The sequence below is a fragment of the Plectropomus leopardus genome, chromosome 17 (assembly GCF_026936395.1).
Source record: "Plectropomus leopardus strain MGB_pleo_1.0 chromosome 17, ASM2693639v1, whole genome shotgun sequence".
Classification (NCBI taxonomy): Eukaryota; Metazoa; Chordata; class Actinopteri; order Perciformes; family Serranidae; genus Plectropomus; species Plectropomus leopardus.
Genome location: NC_142192.1, coordinates 31,329,856 through 31,345,152, shown reverse-complemented (window position 1 = coordinate 31,345,152; position 15,297 = coordinate 31,329,856). Strand labels below are relative to the sequence as shown.

The 15,297-nt window shown below is 35.7% G+C and overlaps 2 protein-coding genes across 4 annotated transcripts; both read right to left on the bottom strand.

Annotated features, from left to right (window-relative positions):
- Positions 1-128: 128 nt before the first annotated feature.
- LOC121957397 (major histocompatibility complex class I-related protein 1-like) lies at positions 129-7,653 on the bottom strand. Of its 2 annotated transcripts, none has more exons than XM_088089901.1 (7): positions 7,419-7,653; positions 5,969-6,235; positions 4,632-4,910; positions 3,262-3,564; positions 2,485-2,592; positions 1,500-1,517; positions 129-965 (listed from the first exon to the last, which is right to left on the bottom strand). In XM_088089901.1, the coding sequence occupies exons 1-7, from the start codon at positions 7,465-7,467 to the stop codon at positions 958-960; spliced, it is 1,032 nt and encodes a 343-aa protein (XP_087946027.1). In that variant the 5' UTR covers positions 7,468-7,653; the 3' UTR covers positions 129-957. The 2 variants fall into 2 exon arrangements, with proteins under 2 accessions (XP_087946027.1, XP_087946028.1); XM_088089902.1 differs by having other exon boundaries at positions 129-962.
- Positions 7,654-8,127: 474 nt separating this feature from the next.
- LOC121958212 (major histocompatibility complex class I-related protein 1-like) lies at positions 8,128-14,075 on the bottom strand. 2 transcript variants are annotated; one of them, XM_088089899.1, is made up of 8 exons: positions 13,881-14,075; positions 12,485-12,751; positions 11,696-11,974; positions 11,309-11,611; positions 9,896-10,006; positions 9,542-9,559; positions 9,314-9,369; positions 8,128-8,907 (listed from the first exon to the last, which is right to left on the bottom strand). In XM_088089899.1, exons 1-7 carry the CDS (start codon positions 13,927-13,929, stop codon positions 9,323-9,325), a joined length of 1,074 nt encoding a protein of 357 aa, XP_087946025.1. In that variant the 5' UTR covers positions 13,930-14,075; the 3' UTR covers positions 8,128-8,907; positions 9,314-9,322. The 2 variants fall into 2 exon arrangements, with proteins under 2 accessions (XP_087946025.1, XP_087946024.1); XM_088089898.1 differs by having other exon boundaries at positions 9,318-9,369; positions 13,881-14,073.
- Positions 14,076-15,297: the final 1,222 nt, after the last annotated feature.

Here is a 15,297-nt window from a genome sequence, read left to right as displayed (position 1 = left end):
TAAGATAAAATGATTTGTATGACAAAAACTTGCAGCTGATCTCATCCTTTAACACTTTTCTGTAAAACCACAGTAAAATAATGATGAAATGAAATGATGCAAAATAGTACCTCAAAACTGAAAGTGAATGCAGATTACAAAAATAGATTTATTCTTTTTTTTTACATTACATTTTTAAGTTACCCAGCATAATTTGTATGATTTTACCAACTGATCAAGACAAAACTGTCATTCATTTAAAATCTCTCCTACTCTAAAAAATATTTTGTTTGTCCTTCTCTGTCATGTAGCTTCTGCTCATGAAATCACAACTTAATATTTTCTTGTTAAGTGGCTGATGACACATTACCTTAACAGACAAAAAAGTACTTTGTACTCAACATTAAACAAATAAAAATCATTTGATAGGTTTGATGCAAACTCGACTACATACACACACACACACACACACACACACACACACACACACACACACACTACCAATTTAAGGTGCAGTATTTCAGAAAAGAACAGATTCTAACAAACAGTGAACATGAACAATAGCAAAAAAATTAACGGCAGCTATGAAAGGGATATAAAGATATTATGTATGTGCAATACAGAATTAAAAAAAAAAAAAAAAAGCAGGGAAGATGCCCGGCGGTTTTATATTGCACAAGCAGGTCAGTGATTTATCTTGGGGCTGAGCCAATTCATGATTTACATATGAGCACTAAAAATTAGTATTTTATTTCATGACACAATGTTACGCGTTTCTTCATTAGTGTATTGTTACTTGACAACCTAAGATCACCTATTGATCACCCCCAAAGACAGTCGACTGCCCACTACCGAATCATATAAAGAGGCAAAAGAATAATTAGTGCTCCAGAAAAAGTCTGCAGAAACAGCTGGACAGCAGCATCACTTCTTCTTCTTCTTTGGTGAGTGAATAAAAACACACTTAACAAGTTTGTCTTATCCTGCTGGGAAAAAAAAGACTACAATTACCAGCAGCACAAAAGATCTACACACTTTTAAGATTTGTGTCACCAATGACGACCAAATTCTAATCATTTCATCCTTGGGTCCAAGTGGGCATTTTTCGTCATTAAACATTATTATTTGTCTTAAGCCACATTATAATATTTGATTATTTATCAAAAATTGCATTGTGTTAATATTTTGCGAAAGCACCAAAAGTCAACTCTACTTTATGCAAAAATATTGATATCCAGGCATTTGGTTAAAATATTTTTATATTTGATTTTTTCCATATCTGCCAGCTGTAGTGCAATGTAACTAATTACTTAAGCGTGTGTTGTAATTCATTACAATTATTTGACAGCTAAAGGTACTTTTCAGATTAAGAGTTTACATTTAACATATGACAAGTGTTTGAGGCCCAAAGATGTCAGAATATCAATTATTTCATAAAAAGCAAAGACTCAGTGTAGGATAGATAGATAGATAGATAGATAGATAGATAGATAGATAGATATAAATAAAAGAAAACTTACTGTTTGCAGGTCTGAATCCTGAAAAACACACAAGAGAATTATTAAATGTGATTACAAATCAAGAATTTACTAAATACTATAATACAAATATTATTATTTTGTACATTTTGCATAAATATTATATGAATAAATTTCACAGATTCTTGCTTTATAACATATATCAGCATCACCTAGTTCACGCAACTTTTTAAAAGTTTTTATCCTTATATATATATATATATATATATATATATATACATCCTTTATTCCAGACTCAGGTTCCTTATAGAAAAGACAGAACATCACATACAAGTAAAATCATGTCATAAAAATAGTTAAATCAATATGGTGGCGTGTTGTGTTATTCCTTATGTCAGATAGAGCTGCTATTATTTCATTCTCAGTGCCATTAAGCCAGCAGATACATTTATACATGAGATTCCTTAAAACAGTTTAGAGGGTATAAACTCCTGCAGACACAAACATTTCACTGGCACTACACCGCCTCGGTCTCTGGTGTAATATTCTCATGGAGTTATTATAATCCACCTGCAATCTCTGTAAAGTTGTCTTTTTGTACTTAGACCACAGGTGGGCAGTATAAAGTGGTGCACAGAACGCTGTGAACAAAGATATCTTCACCTCATTTGAACACGTAACAAATTACCGCGAGAGAAGGTTTTGCCTGAGCGTACATCGTCCGGCAATGCCTCTGAAAATCATCATCATCTGTCATTTCTGCTGTTCTGAAATGTCCAAGATATTTCACCCTATTACATACATCAAGATTGTTATCAGACAGTTTAAAGACAGGGACAAGCTGTTGGAGGCCAGTGCCACATGGACTAAGGACCACAGGCTCATCTGCATACAATACACACACACACACACACACACACACACACACACACACACACACGCATATGTACTGTATATTGCTTTCTTTAATCTTTGAGTTAAACCTGCATGTTAAATGAAACAGTGGAGTAAAAATGGCTTCTCTCACCATGATTGTTCCTTCTCCAGATTAAGAGTCCAGCGATGCCAAGCGTCAGCAGCACCGATCCTACAACGACGATGACTTCAAAGCCAGCAGGAAACTCTGAGGGAGCAACTGGAACCCCAAACAGAACATTCACACTTTGTCTCTAACACTGGACGGAGATTGCTGTATTTAATTCACGATTACTTTGATATGTATGTTATCCTAACTGATAGAATTAAAATATAAGTATAAAAATTAGTCCAATATATGTAACACGTCACCCTTTCTGCTGAGATTGACAAACTCATCATGTTTGGAAATAAATGCATGTTTGGAAATAGGGCTGTCCCCTAAAAGTGACAGGCTCCAATCATCAGTCAGAGGCCTTAAGTCATGTGATATTGCTTCAAGTCAAGCAGCTGTTTTTTTTTCCGTGCAGTGTACTTCTGGGGACGTTTTGGTCCCCAGATTTTGCTGCGGAGTGAGTGCTCTCGATTGTCACGCTCCTCTTTGCAGTTGCGGACATGCAGACAGCAGCATGGAGGAAAAGAGAGACACCATATGGTGAAGAAGTGGTCAATTTCCAGCTCACACCAAGTTCATATGATACAGTCTCCGGCTTTTGTATTGAGTGAGATTCGTTCTGACTTTAAAGCTTTCTATAGAAAACAGAGCGAATATTCATATTGAACTGCCAAATTTTAATTCCGAGTCAGGTACAGCTCTATGTGGAAATAAATACTTCATCTAATGGAGATAATTATATATATTTTCCACCACCTCTCATTGCAGTCTTACCCCAGTTAGTCCTGATCGCTGCTTTGTCCAGTTTGGTGACGATGTCCTCCTCCAAACCAGAGAGATGAAACACACAGTCGTACCTGCTCCAGTCTTCAGGTGCGACTGATGAAAGGTACAGGTCAACACTCATCTGAAAAGATCCATTGTGGTTGGGGAGGATCTCTCCGACATCCACGTCCTCGTGAATCTCCTCTCCGTCTTTCCTCCAGAACATCATGGCTCTGTCGGGGAAGAAACCTGTAGCGTGGCAGCTGACTGGAGAGGACGGAGACTTCTGGAGGAGAGACACTGAGGGATGCTCTAGAAAGAGAGGGAGAAAAAAAATCAAAAATTACCTTTAAAGACAATTTTGGAAGTGAATAATCTGCAAAATCTACAGACCTACTTCATCAACCTGAACTTGCCTAAAAGTGTAGGACCTCACAACTGTCCAACAAAAACTATTTTTAATGGGATACGCAAACCACTGAAACCCTGCACACCCATGTGTTCATCCTTGAAACCACACAAATTCTTATAAAAAAAAAAGCCTGGGGGGCTTTTTTCATCTACTTTGTCAAAAGTAGATGAAAATGGCCTGAAAATTAGGAAAAAAAATTAAGCTACTAATTTCCTCAAACTTTTTGAACATTTCTTATCAAGTTGCTCATTGCTTTTTTTTGCATGTTTTTTAAAGACACCGCATCAATCTGCTCGGGTTCAGAGGTTTAAATATTTGTGAAATGCGCCTGAAAGCAGCACAAGAAAAGTGATGCTGCTCCAGGTAGGGCTGGGCAACATAGATTTAAAATAATATCACTATATATTTAGGCTATATTTCAATACGCAATATATACCTTGATAGTTTGAAGTTGAAAGTAGCTACTGCCATAAAGTAAAGTTACATAAACTGCTGTTATAATAAAACTTTACTTTACTTTATTTACTAAAATACTGTTATAATGTAAAATAAAATATAAAGTTAAATAAAGTCCTGCCATAGTAAAGTTAAATACATTACTGTTCTAGTACAGTTAAACAAAGTACTGTTATAGTGAGGATAAATAAAAGTAGGCTATTGTTATAATTTACTAAAATAAGCAGTACCCACAGTGCTTTTATTTTGAAGGAAAAATAGGCTGATATGGGGCCGGGAGTGTCGATGTTTTTGGGTTGTAGAAGAGCTAGGGAAAAATGAACCGCTGAAGCGAATTTCATGCTACAATAACAATGAGACAATTTGTACTCAAGTCTTTTTTATAAATCACACGTGGAACAAGCTCTTACTTTTACAAAGCTCTATTAAAAAATAAAAATTAAAAATTAAAAACTGGTGGAAAGAGACATTTTTGTGTCCTTTGAAATGACATCAGGCCGTGTGATTTTACCTGTTCTTTGCAAAGAGCTCTTTCCGATGTCCACATACTCCTTAAGGCTCGCAACGCACTCGTGGCTGAGGGCGTATTTCCAAAATGTATTGCCGTATTTGTCTCTGTCCCACTCGTGTTTGGTGATAACAGCCTGCTGTCTCGGAGTGATCCATGTCTCTGTCCTCAGGTCAAATGATATGATGTCCTCTCCATCATAACCATAATGAAGGTTACCATTGACCTCATCTGTCTCGTCATCCCATTGACAACCATTCATCCTCTGGAAAATGTGAACAGCTGGCAGAGAGGGAGATAATGCAAAAACAAACCCCAAAAACCGGGTTAGTCTACATCAGAGCATGGACATCGATCATTAGTTGGTATCACATCTGACCCTTTACAGAGAACCAACATACCCACTCTTTATCAAATTAAAAGCCCTTTAACTGAAAAAATCTGTTTGATGTCAAACAGTTCAAATCATGCGCAGAGCAAAAAATCATCTATTACCTAAAAATATCCAAAATTTGTTTTAAATGAAATTAAGTTTACATGATTTGAGAGGTCTTTGTATATTCAAGAAACTACGATGGAGGATTAGGGCCACGTTAAAGAAAAAAAAGTGAGATTTCGAGAATAAAGTCATACTTTTAGGAGAATAAAGTTGTGATTTCTAGAATAAAGTCAATATTACAAAGAGAGTCATCATATTAGATGAATGAAGTCTTAGTTTTAAGAGAAAAAAGTCAGAATTTTATGAGAATAAACTGATAGGCTATTTTGAGAATGAAGTTGGAATTTTACGAGAATAAAGTGGTATTTTTATGCAAAATGGATATGATATTATGGAAATCAACATATTCCAAACAAATTCAAACAGGTAAAAGCACAGGTCAGAAGGTTACCTGTTGACAGTGGCTGCCAAGGTGCTCTTGCCTGTTTTATAGTTTGCTGGTAATGTGTAGATTTTTTTTAATTTAATATGCCCTCTCTTGTGAAAAAAAAAAAACAGCAACAACAAAAAACACTTTATTCTAATAACATTCCAACGTTTTTCCTCATAAAACTACGACTTTAGCTATTCTGATAATATCCTGACTTTTTTCTCATAATATTACGACTTAATTCTAAAAGTTAAAATAATAGTAACTATTATTATTAATAATAATAATGATAATACATTTTATTTATCAGCGCCTTTCAGAAAACTCTAAAACAATAAGAATAAGAATTATTTTTTAAAAAAGCAGGAAATAAGTAAAACAAAGCAGTAAAAAAAAAGTCTACAACAATGGTCACACAGCATAGATAAATCTAAAAATGAAAAACATTTCATCAGAAAAAAGTGAACATACCTCCGCTTTGGTTAAAGCGCTGCATCAGACTCTCCAAGGTGGCTTTGAAGGAGTGCCGATTACGCAAACAGTTGGCGGCATACCACGCCAAATGCTGAGGATTCTTTTTCATGAATTTATCCGTCCACTCAGTTTTGGCCAGCGGCAGTTGTCCGTTGCTGTCACAGTAACCGATCTGAACGTCATTGACCAGAGCAACAGCCACAAACTCTGGGATGCCTCTGATTCCATAAGAGGAAGTGAGCATGAACTCCAGGGTGTGTTTCACTATAAAATTAAAAAAAGAAGTGTGTTAGACTGTTTGGTTTTCTCCTCTTTTTGTTCTTTTAGCTCATAACATCTGTCTCTTCAGCTGCTGCATGTTCCCCTTCCTTTTCTATTTATCAGTTGAGTATTACTGATAGCCTTTATTAGCTTGTTTAGTTGCAATTTTTTGTCGATGGTTGAGCTGAGCTGAAAAATTATTTGTATGGAAAGAAAAAAAGCTGTAGCTGACCTTATCTTAAAACACTGTGTGTCCCTAATCTACATTTTACATATTAATTTCTATTATCATAGTTTTTATTTTCTATAGTTTTCAGATGTAATGAATATAAATAAGATGCAGATGTAATGAATATAAATAAGATGTAAAATATAATGTAAAAATCATAGAAAATATGACATGGCAGCCTTACAAGTCTATTTGTCAAATAATAAAGAGTATTCTGTACATATCCAATAAAGTAAACTTTATGCAAAAACCCTTTGAAACCTGAAATGACCCCAAAATGAACATATAAATCATAAAAGGTTACAAGGAAATTACCTTAAAAAATAGCATTTTCAAGGGGAGAAATGAACTAGGGAATTAAATCTTTCCATAATCGCTTTCTGTAAAAAAAAAAAAAATTGATTGTACACTAAAGATTATAAATTCATATTTTCCCCTAGTTTTTAAAAAACCTAATAATTCTATTTCCACTTTCTCATCTTTTTACAGATTTCACAGATTCTTGCATTTTGCAGGACATTTCTTGTCAAATTGCTGATTGCCTTTTTCCTTTCATCTTTTTGAAAGAAATTAAATCAATTTGCTTACATTTCGGAAGTTTGAATGTTTGTGAAATGCGTCTGAATGCGGCACAAAAAACCCATCGATCCGGGTTTCAAAGGGTTAAGTGAAACAGTTATGAATCTGGGACGAAGTGCGCACATAATCAACACTGTATTTTAGTCACCTAACAAATGATATCTACAAAATCCAAGCTTGGCCATTGGACAATGTATTTTTAATGACGTGTAATCGAGAAAGTGACCGCAACTTATCAACTAATCTACAGTGAGCTGTTTACTTTTAACCCCCTCCGCACGTCACTCACCGCTTTTGTGTTTGCTGGAAATCAGCTTCAGTTTTTTTAAAGAAAAAAAAAAAAAAAATTTAAAAATCGATCGAATTAAGCGATCTTACCTGAAAATGCAAAGTGGCACAAGAGAAACAACAGCAACAAGGTCTTCATGTTTGGGTCAAAAGTCGCGTTTCGTCCGCACAGTTTCTAACTTCGCCACCTGCGTTAAGCGCAGTCAGCTGAGTTTTCATGCCTTATCATGTTCAAGTTGTGGTTCACCTTCAGCTCCTTCCTTCACTTTGGCTAAATCCCAAATCTCTAAAAACCGCACCCACGTCCCCCGCACTTGCACTTTCCTCGGTCCCTCCCTCCCGATCACATGCAGAGACGCGCGGAAGTCGTGCAAAGATTGAGAAAATAAAATGTGCTTTTGGAGAAATGTGACCTCGTTTTATCTGAAGCATCAGGGGACGATCACAGCTGGATCAGCTGTCAGTCCCCTCTCGTGTATAAAGTTAGATAAATGATCTTTACATACAGTCTATGATTCGCGCTCTGATAATGTCGATAATAAATGCATATTGATTTGTGCAACAATACAAACCTGCACATGAATCAGAGCAGGTTGTCTGTATTTACGGTCTCCTACTAAGAAGGCTGGGGAGTCGCTGACAGACTGTGTTTATATCATTTAATTAATGACTTGTACCAGCATTTACTTATATTTTGCTCATAAATCCATTAATTAATAACCAGTGGTGGACAGTAACGAAGTACATTTACTTAAAAACAGTTTTTGAGTATCTGATATCCCAAAAGTCCCAGTGGAAATATGTGTACTCAGAGGCTTTTATTCAGTAAAAGTAGCAATAACAGAGTGTAGAAATACAAGTTAAAGTCAACATTTAATACTAAAACGTGCTTACAGTATAAAAAATAAAGGTAAGTAGTATGCAGGTCATTTTATGATGTTTATTTTTATAATTTTATTATTGATGCATTAACATTTTTTGTTGTAGTCAGTCAAGCTGGAGACAATTTTAACTCCCAAATACTGAGCATTTTCATCTTTGATATTACATAAAGAAAATGTTTTTTTCAGATTTCAATTTATCTTAAAACATTTCATCTGTAAAGTGAAAATGAAATACCTGTTACATGTTTTAAAATAAGGAAAATAAAATATTTCCAATGAAATATGCAGCAAAAGAAAGAAGTAACATGTAAAATGGAAATGTTAAACCAAATCACAAATACATAAAAATTGAACTTATGTGCAGTATTTGAGTAAATGTACTTTTACATTTTATACATCACATTTTTAATTACCAACTGCACAGTTCATTAACTCTGTGAGTGAAAGACACAACACGATTATTTAGATATTTCTGAATTTTGAATTCTTCAAAATAAGAGTCTTCTACTGATCGATCAAGACTGTCAGAGCAGCTTAAAAGAGAAAATAAAAAAACATTTTGATTTAAAAAAAACAAAAATCCAGGAAATGTAAGAGGCCCAGCAGCTCTGTTATGCTCTGAAAAGAAGTGCTAACAGTTTCGGTGCCGCAGTAACTTCACTGAGGTCTTCTGATATCTAATCTTCACAGGGAGCCTGTTAAATTTATACAGACAAAAATAAATATAAGGATTTGGTATTTGAGATATAATTAATGCTCTTTGTTAAGGCAATTTATCTGTTGCTCAGTTGTACATAGCAGCGGCCAACTGATTATTGGCTTGGCAAATAATTGAGGTCGATATTTGGCATTTTGTCGATTATCTCTATCAGCCTTTTATTTTAACAATCGAGAGTGTCTCGAGATCACGACTTATTTTTAAAAGTGCTATATAAATATTATTATTATTAGCAGTGATATTAATAATAATAATAATAATAATTATTATTATTCTTATTATTATTATTATTATTATTATTATTATAACAATAATATCATTATGATTGCTATTATTATTATATTTTTTATTACATGCTCAGCATAATTAAAACAATGACTTACTCACTGTGATCAGTTAGGAGCTGAAGTGTTGTCCGACAGCTCTGACAATTCTGAAGCTAGAAGCAGAAAATTAAGTCAAACTTAATTTGAAATGATCAGCAATAATATGAGAGACAAGACTTGACATGAATGATTGATTACTATTGTTGACAAGATAATTATAGATGACATGTTGATTTCTTCATAATAAAAAGAGTACATTTTTATTTTGCGTAAGGGAAAACTTACTCTTTGCAGGTCTGAATCCTAAAACACAGATGAGAGATCACAGTATAAAATGTAAAGAAAACAGAGATTTTTATTAAAGAAAACACTTTCGCATATGCTGAATAATTCCTCCACAAATTCACATATTTCTGCTTTGTAAGTTAATAATAATATTTGTAATATTAAGTTATAAGATCAGCTCTTACACAGTATATCTAGTACATCTGTACCGGCACAGTACATTTACTGAGCATCAGCCAGCTCAGACTTTTTCTCACTTTTATCCTTTCAGATAAAATATGTTTTCTGACATATTATCATTGAGTTAAACCTACATGTTAAATTCAGCAGTGAAGTAAAAATGGCCTCGCTCACCGTTATTGTTCCGTATTTTCCAGATGAAGAGTCCGGCGATGAAGAGTGTCAGCAGCAGCAGCAGTCCTACAGTAACTCCAGTAACAGCAGCAGGAAACTGTGAGGGAGAAACTGGAACCCAAACCAAACATTCACATTTTGTCTCCACGACTTGTTACACCGTAACAAACTACTGTAAAAACACAGCCGAATTCTATCAGTAAAGTTCAATTTTTTGACAAAACAGTCAAATAGTCAGTGCGTTTACATGATGTTAGAAAAAGTCGAATTGTTGTGTAAATAAAACTGGATTAATCAAATTTCAGATGATGCAACATGAAGTCACGCTTTTCTGACATGTAAACACCTCAGTGGGACTTTAACTGGACTCGGTGACCTGCATGTGCTCCTAGTCGCTGTGCAAGCCTCCCTCAGTGTTTACGGATTGGGACTGTTTGTTATTTATAAGGGGGAAGGGGTGCTGCAAAACGGGTCAGACATTTTTAAAAAACATGATCACTGAAGAGGGACTTTTTAAATTTAAGCTTAAAAACTTAAAAAGGTACTTTTTTTAATTAATTCAATGAGTAAATAATATTAATAAAAATATTTTAAAAGCTTGATTTTAAAAAGCGCATCCTGTGCTCAGAGTGACAAAAGTGTGTGTAATATTAAAGCGGGCCCTAAGGGTTAATGAAAGTAACTTTGCCAACATAAATCAAAGACTAGAATAAGGTTGTCTTGGCAAAAATAAATCTCATCTTACGTTAGTGTCATTTCATATCCTGCTGTCGCTTAAGTTTAGTTATCATATGTTTAGTTTGGCATTTATGTGATTTTTTCTTATTTATTTAGTTATTGACTGTTTATTTACATATTTTAGTCTGTTTTATTAGATGCTATATTATTTTATTATTTTTAACATTTTATATATTATTTGTTAGGTTATACTTTTATTTCTATTTATTTATTTTACATTTGATCAACTATTAAGAGTATTTTTAAAAATGTATTATTAATTTATTTTACCTGTGGTTAACATTATATTCATTTTTCGTGTTTGTGCGTGTGGAGGGGGTTGGGGACTTTGGTTTTAGTGTATGAAGCACTTTGTGTTACAGTGTTGATTGTATGAACAGTGCTATATATAAAATCTGATTGATTGATTGATAAGACGTATTTCATTCTTGGCTCATATAATGTCGCTCGTATTTAACCTCCCCCCTCTTTCATGTGGCTTTAGTGGCTGGATAGAAAAGCCCAGAGTTGACTGAGCTGGTCGATAACCAGCTTTGTACCGATCATCCAGGCGCCTAATGTTACGGTAAATTAAGCAGGATAACTTAAAGATACTGAGTATTTTCAGGTGGCTTTGTGATCTAGCTCTAGAAAAACAAAACAAACAAAAACATTTTTTTTAACCTCCAGTCTTACCACAGTTAGTCCTGATCGCTGCTTTGTCCAGTTTGGTCATGATGTCCTCCTCCAAACCAGAGAGATGAAACACACACTCGTACCTGCTCCAGTCTTCAGGTGCGACTGACGAAACATCCAGATCAACGCTCATCTGGAAGGATCCATCGTGGTTGGGGAGGATCTCTCCGAGGTCCACGTCCTCGTGAATCTCCTCTCCGTCTTTCCTCCAGAACATCATGGCTCTGTCGGGGTAGAAACCTGTAGCGTGGCAGCTGACTGGAGAGGACGGAGACTTCTGGAGGAGAGACACTGAGGGGAGGTCTGCAGAGAGACAGAGAGAGAGAATGAAAAAAAGAAAAAGTAGGTGGTGCGTCTCCTTTAGTGCACCAGATTTAGTGATTTTACCTGTTCTCAGCAGAGAGCTTTTCCCATAGTCGACATACATCTTCAGCCACTCGGGGCAAATCTGAGTGAGATAAATCTCATTGTAATTTGTTCTGGAGTTATCAGCATCCCATGTCTGTTTGGTGACGACAAACTGTTGTTTCGTAGTGATCCATGCCAATATCTTCAGGCTGAACGACAGGAAGTCCTCTCCATCGTAACCGTAGTTCATGAAACCATTAACCTCTCCGGTCTCATCGTCCCACTCACAGCCACTCATCCTCTGGAAAATGTGGGCACCTGGGAGACAGAGACACAAATGGAGACTCTGTTACAAATTATGGACAGCAGGACTGTGATCCTAAAAATGCTCTGCTGTGGTCTTGTGATGTGCTCATGACTCCAGAGCAGATTCAAAAGCTTTTTTCTTTATATTATTGATGCACCGATCAGCCAGAACATTAAAACCACTCACATCGTCTAAATAATGGAAATTAAAACATGTATTTAACAGAAAAAGTGAGTAATCGTGAGGACCTTTTAGGGCTGGGCGTTATGGAAAACAGTCCTATCACGATAACAAAGACAATACCAATGTTAAATAAATGTTCATTTAAGCTGAGCAATCTGCTATCATTATTCAACGGTTATATTTTATCAGATGCAAAAACAAAAATATATCAGCATTATCACTGAACACAAGTGTGTGTATGTGTTGGAGTGTGTGCATGTCGCAAATGCAGACTATGTTTGCATCTTCACAACAAACGAAAAAAATAACATTTTTGCAGAAAAAATTGAACATAATACCTCCAGTCTGGTTTAAGCGCTGCATCACCGTGTCCATAGTGTCTCTGAAGGTGTGCTGGTTCCCCAAACAGCTGCCAACGTACCACTCAAAGTGCTTAGGTTTCTCTTCGAAAATTCTTGACAACCAGTCTGTTTTGGCCTCTGGGGTCGGTCTGTTACTGTCGCAGTAACCCATGGGAACTTCATCAACCATCGCCACACCGAAAAACTCCGGGATGCCTCTGAGTCCGTAAGTAGATGTGAGCACATACTTCAGGGAGTGTTTCACTGTGGGAACCGAACATTTTTGAGTTAGGGTCTTTGTTGGTACACTCCATTACGTCCCTTAGCTCTAACATTATATATATATATATATTCACCAGTGTGTTCTCCATGTGTTATTGCTGTATATATATATATATATATATATATATATATATATATATAGTATATAAAATTGTTAAACCGTTAAGTTTGGATCCTTGTTTGGTACTATTTTGCACTTTGTTTGTTTATTTATACAGCACCTTGTTTGTTTTTGTTAAATTATTTTTTACTGTTTAATTATATTGTTCTTTGCTGCTTATCCTGCACACACCTGACTGCTGTAACAATGCACGTTTACCCTCTGTTGGACTAATAAAGGATTATCTTATATCATTTTATCTGGCATGTGTCTGTGTGTTTATTTTCTGTGACATCATTTTGAATAAATAATGATAATGATTAGAGATATTATTATTTTCTGGTCATTTTCCTGTTACCTTTTACTAATTTCGTGCAATTTGTGAGACATTTCTTGCCAAGCTGGTAGCTGACTTTGTTTTGTCCCTGTGTGTTTTAAATGAATCGAACCAATTTTCCCAGTTTTAAATGGTTAATAAGCAATAAGCTTGTGAGAGACGTCTGGATGCAGCTCGACAAAGCTGATCCAGGTTTTAAAGGGTTAAAATATGAAAACTGAATCTGGTTTTCAGGCTTTATGGAGTGAAACGAAAAATATCTTTTAAAAAAATGAATAAAAAAGTCAGAGATCATTGTGCATAGTAGCCCTACAAGGGTTTTTATTTGGCAAATTACATATGTAAATACTTTAATTTTGAATACAGAAAACTTTCTGCACCCCAACTCCTCGCGGGTAGCTTTACTGCGCGCGCGCGCGCGCTCATGTGTGCATACAAAGTTAAAGAAAACGACAATAAACTCAAATTGCACTGCATATTTAGTTATCCAACAAATAATAAAACCCAAACTTCACCACTGGCCAATGACGTTTCAGTGACACCGAGTCAATGTTAGTGACTGTGACATAAAATAATCTAACATGAGTCATGTTTTGGTTTAGGTTTTAGCGCTTCCGCCCTGCATGAACCTGCCAGTCAGAATTTAAACGAGAGATTTAAAGATGCGGTTTTACCTGGAAATGCAAGGTGGGATAAAAGAGACAACAGCATCAAAGTCTTCATGTTCCGCTCAGAAGTACCTTTCCCTCACCTGACAGCCAGTCGGGTCAGGTAAGTGGTCTTACTTCCTGTCTAAATGTTGATTACTTCTGTCTGGTTAACCCCTCCCTTCCCTCAGCGGAAGCTGCGTTCACAGTCTGTTGTGTTGCATCCACGTTGCTCTCACTTTTTTTTTTGTTTGTTAAGGGGGTATTTTTTCGCTTCCCTCCTTTGATCTTTTATTTTTTTCCAGATTTTTTATTTAGATTCGGTTCTTTTTTGGGGATTTTTTTTTTTTTTTAAGATTTTTAAAGATAATTTTTGGGGGCATTTTTTCATTTGTTTTTTAGATTATTTTTGGGCAATGTTTTTAATTTCCCTCACATGATTTGACTTTTTTTTTTAAGATTATTTTTGGACCTTGCAGATCTTCCTTTCTTCAATACATTTTTCTGGATTTTTTTTCTTGCTTGTTTGGATAGCATCTAATAATCTCCCCACAGATAATTTTCAAGTCATTTTAATGTCAGCTTTTTTTGTTTGTTTGTTTGTTTGTTTATTTTTTCAAAATGTACCTTGCCAAGTAGCTTGTTTCCTTTTTTCCCCCATGTTTTCAAAAGACATCAAAACAATCCTCTCAGGCTCCAGAGGTTTCGAAGCGTGTGAAAGGCGTCTGAACGCTGCACAACGAAACTGATGTCGACTCAGGTTTTAAAGCGTGAAAGCATGTTGCATGTCTTGGAAAAACTGTGAACAATGTTTTCAGACTTTGTTTTGAGATCTTTGTTTTCCGACTTGTTGTACTGGAACAAGATCAACTCAGGTGTAACATCATTCCCAGCTGTGACCTCTGACCTCTGATGTCCAAGGTAAATATATAATGCAGTATCTCTCTCTCTGATGACCCAACTCTTCCCGCCAAGCTCCTGGAGGGAGAGGCTTGCTAATCTGATTCAATGGTCGAAGGTAAATTTGAACAAGATGAGATTTGGCATCAAACTCCGAAAATGTCGTTAAAAAATAACACTAAAAAGCAGCAAAATATAAGAAAATGTAGCAAGATACACGTTCTAAAACAGAATATAGAGACAAAAGCCAGCTGAAGTGAACACATTTAGCTCAAAACAGATCCAGTAAACAGGAACTTGATATCTGATATCCCAGAAGTCCCAGTGGAAAAATGCTTCTGTGCAGCTTTTTTGTTTTCTGTCTTTGGTCTCTGGTAGCTGCTGCTGTAATCGCTCTCCTCCAAATATCTGCTGAAACATCCGGACAGCAGCACCAGTAACGCCTCCGTCACTTCCAATCGTGTTTCTCTGCTTCAGCTGACGACCTGCAACATGTATGTTTCTGACAGCTCCCATGACTTAACATGTCAGTATAAAGTAAAAC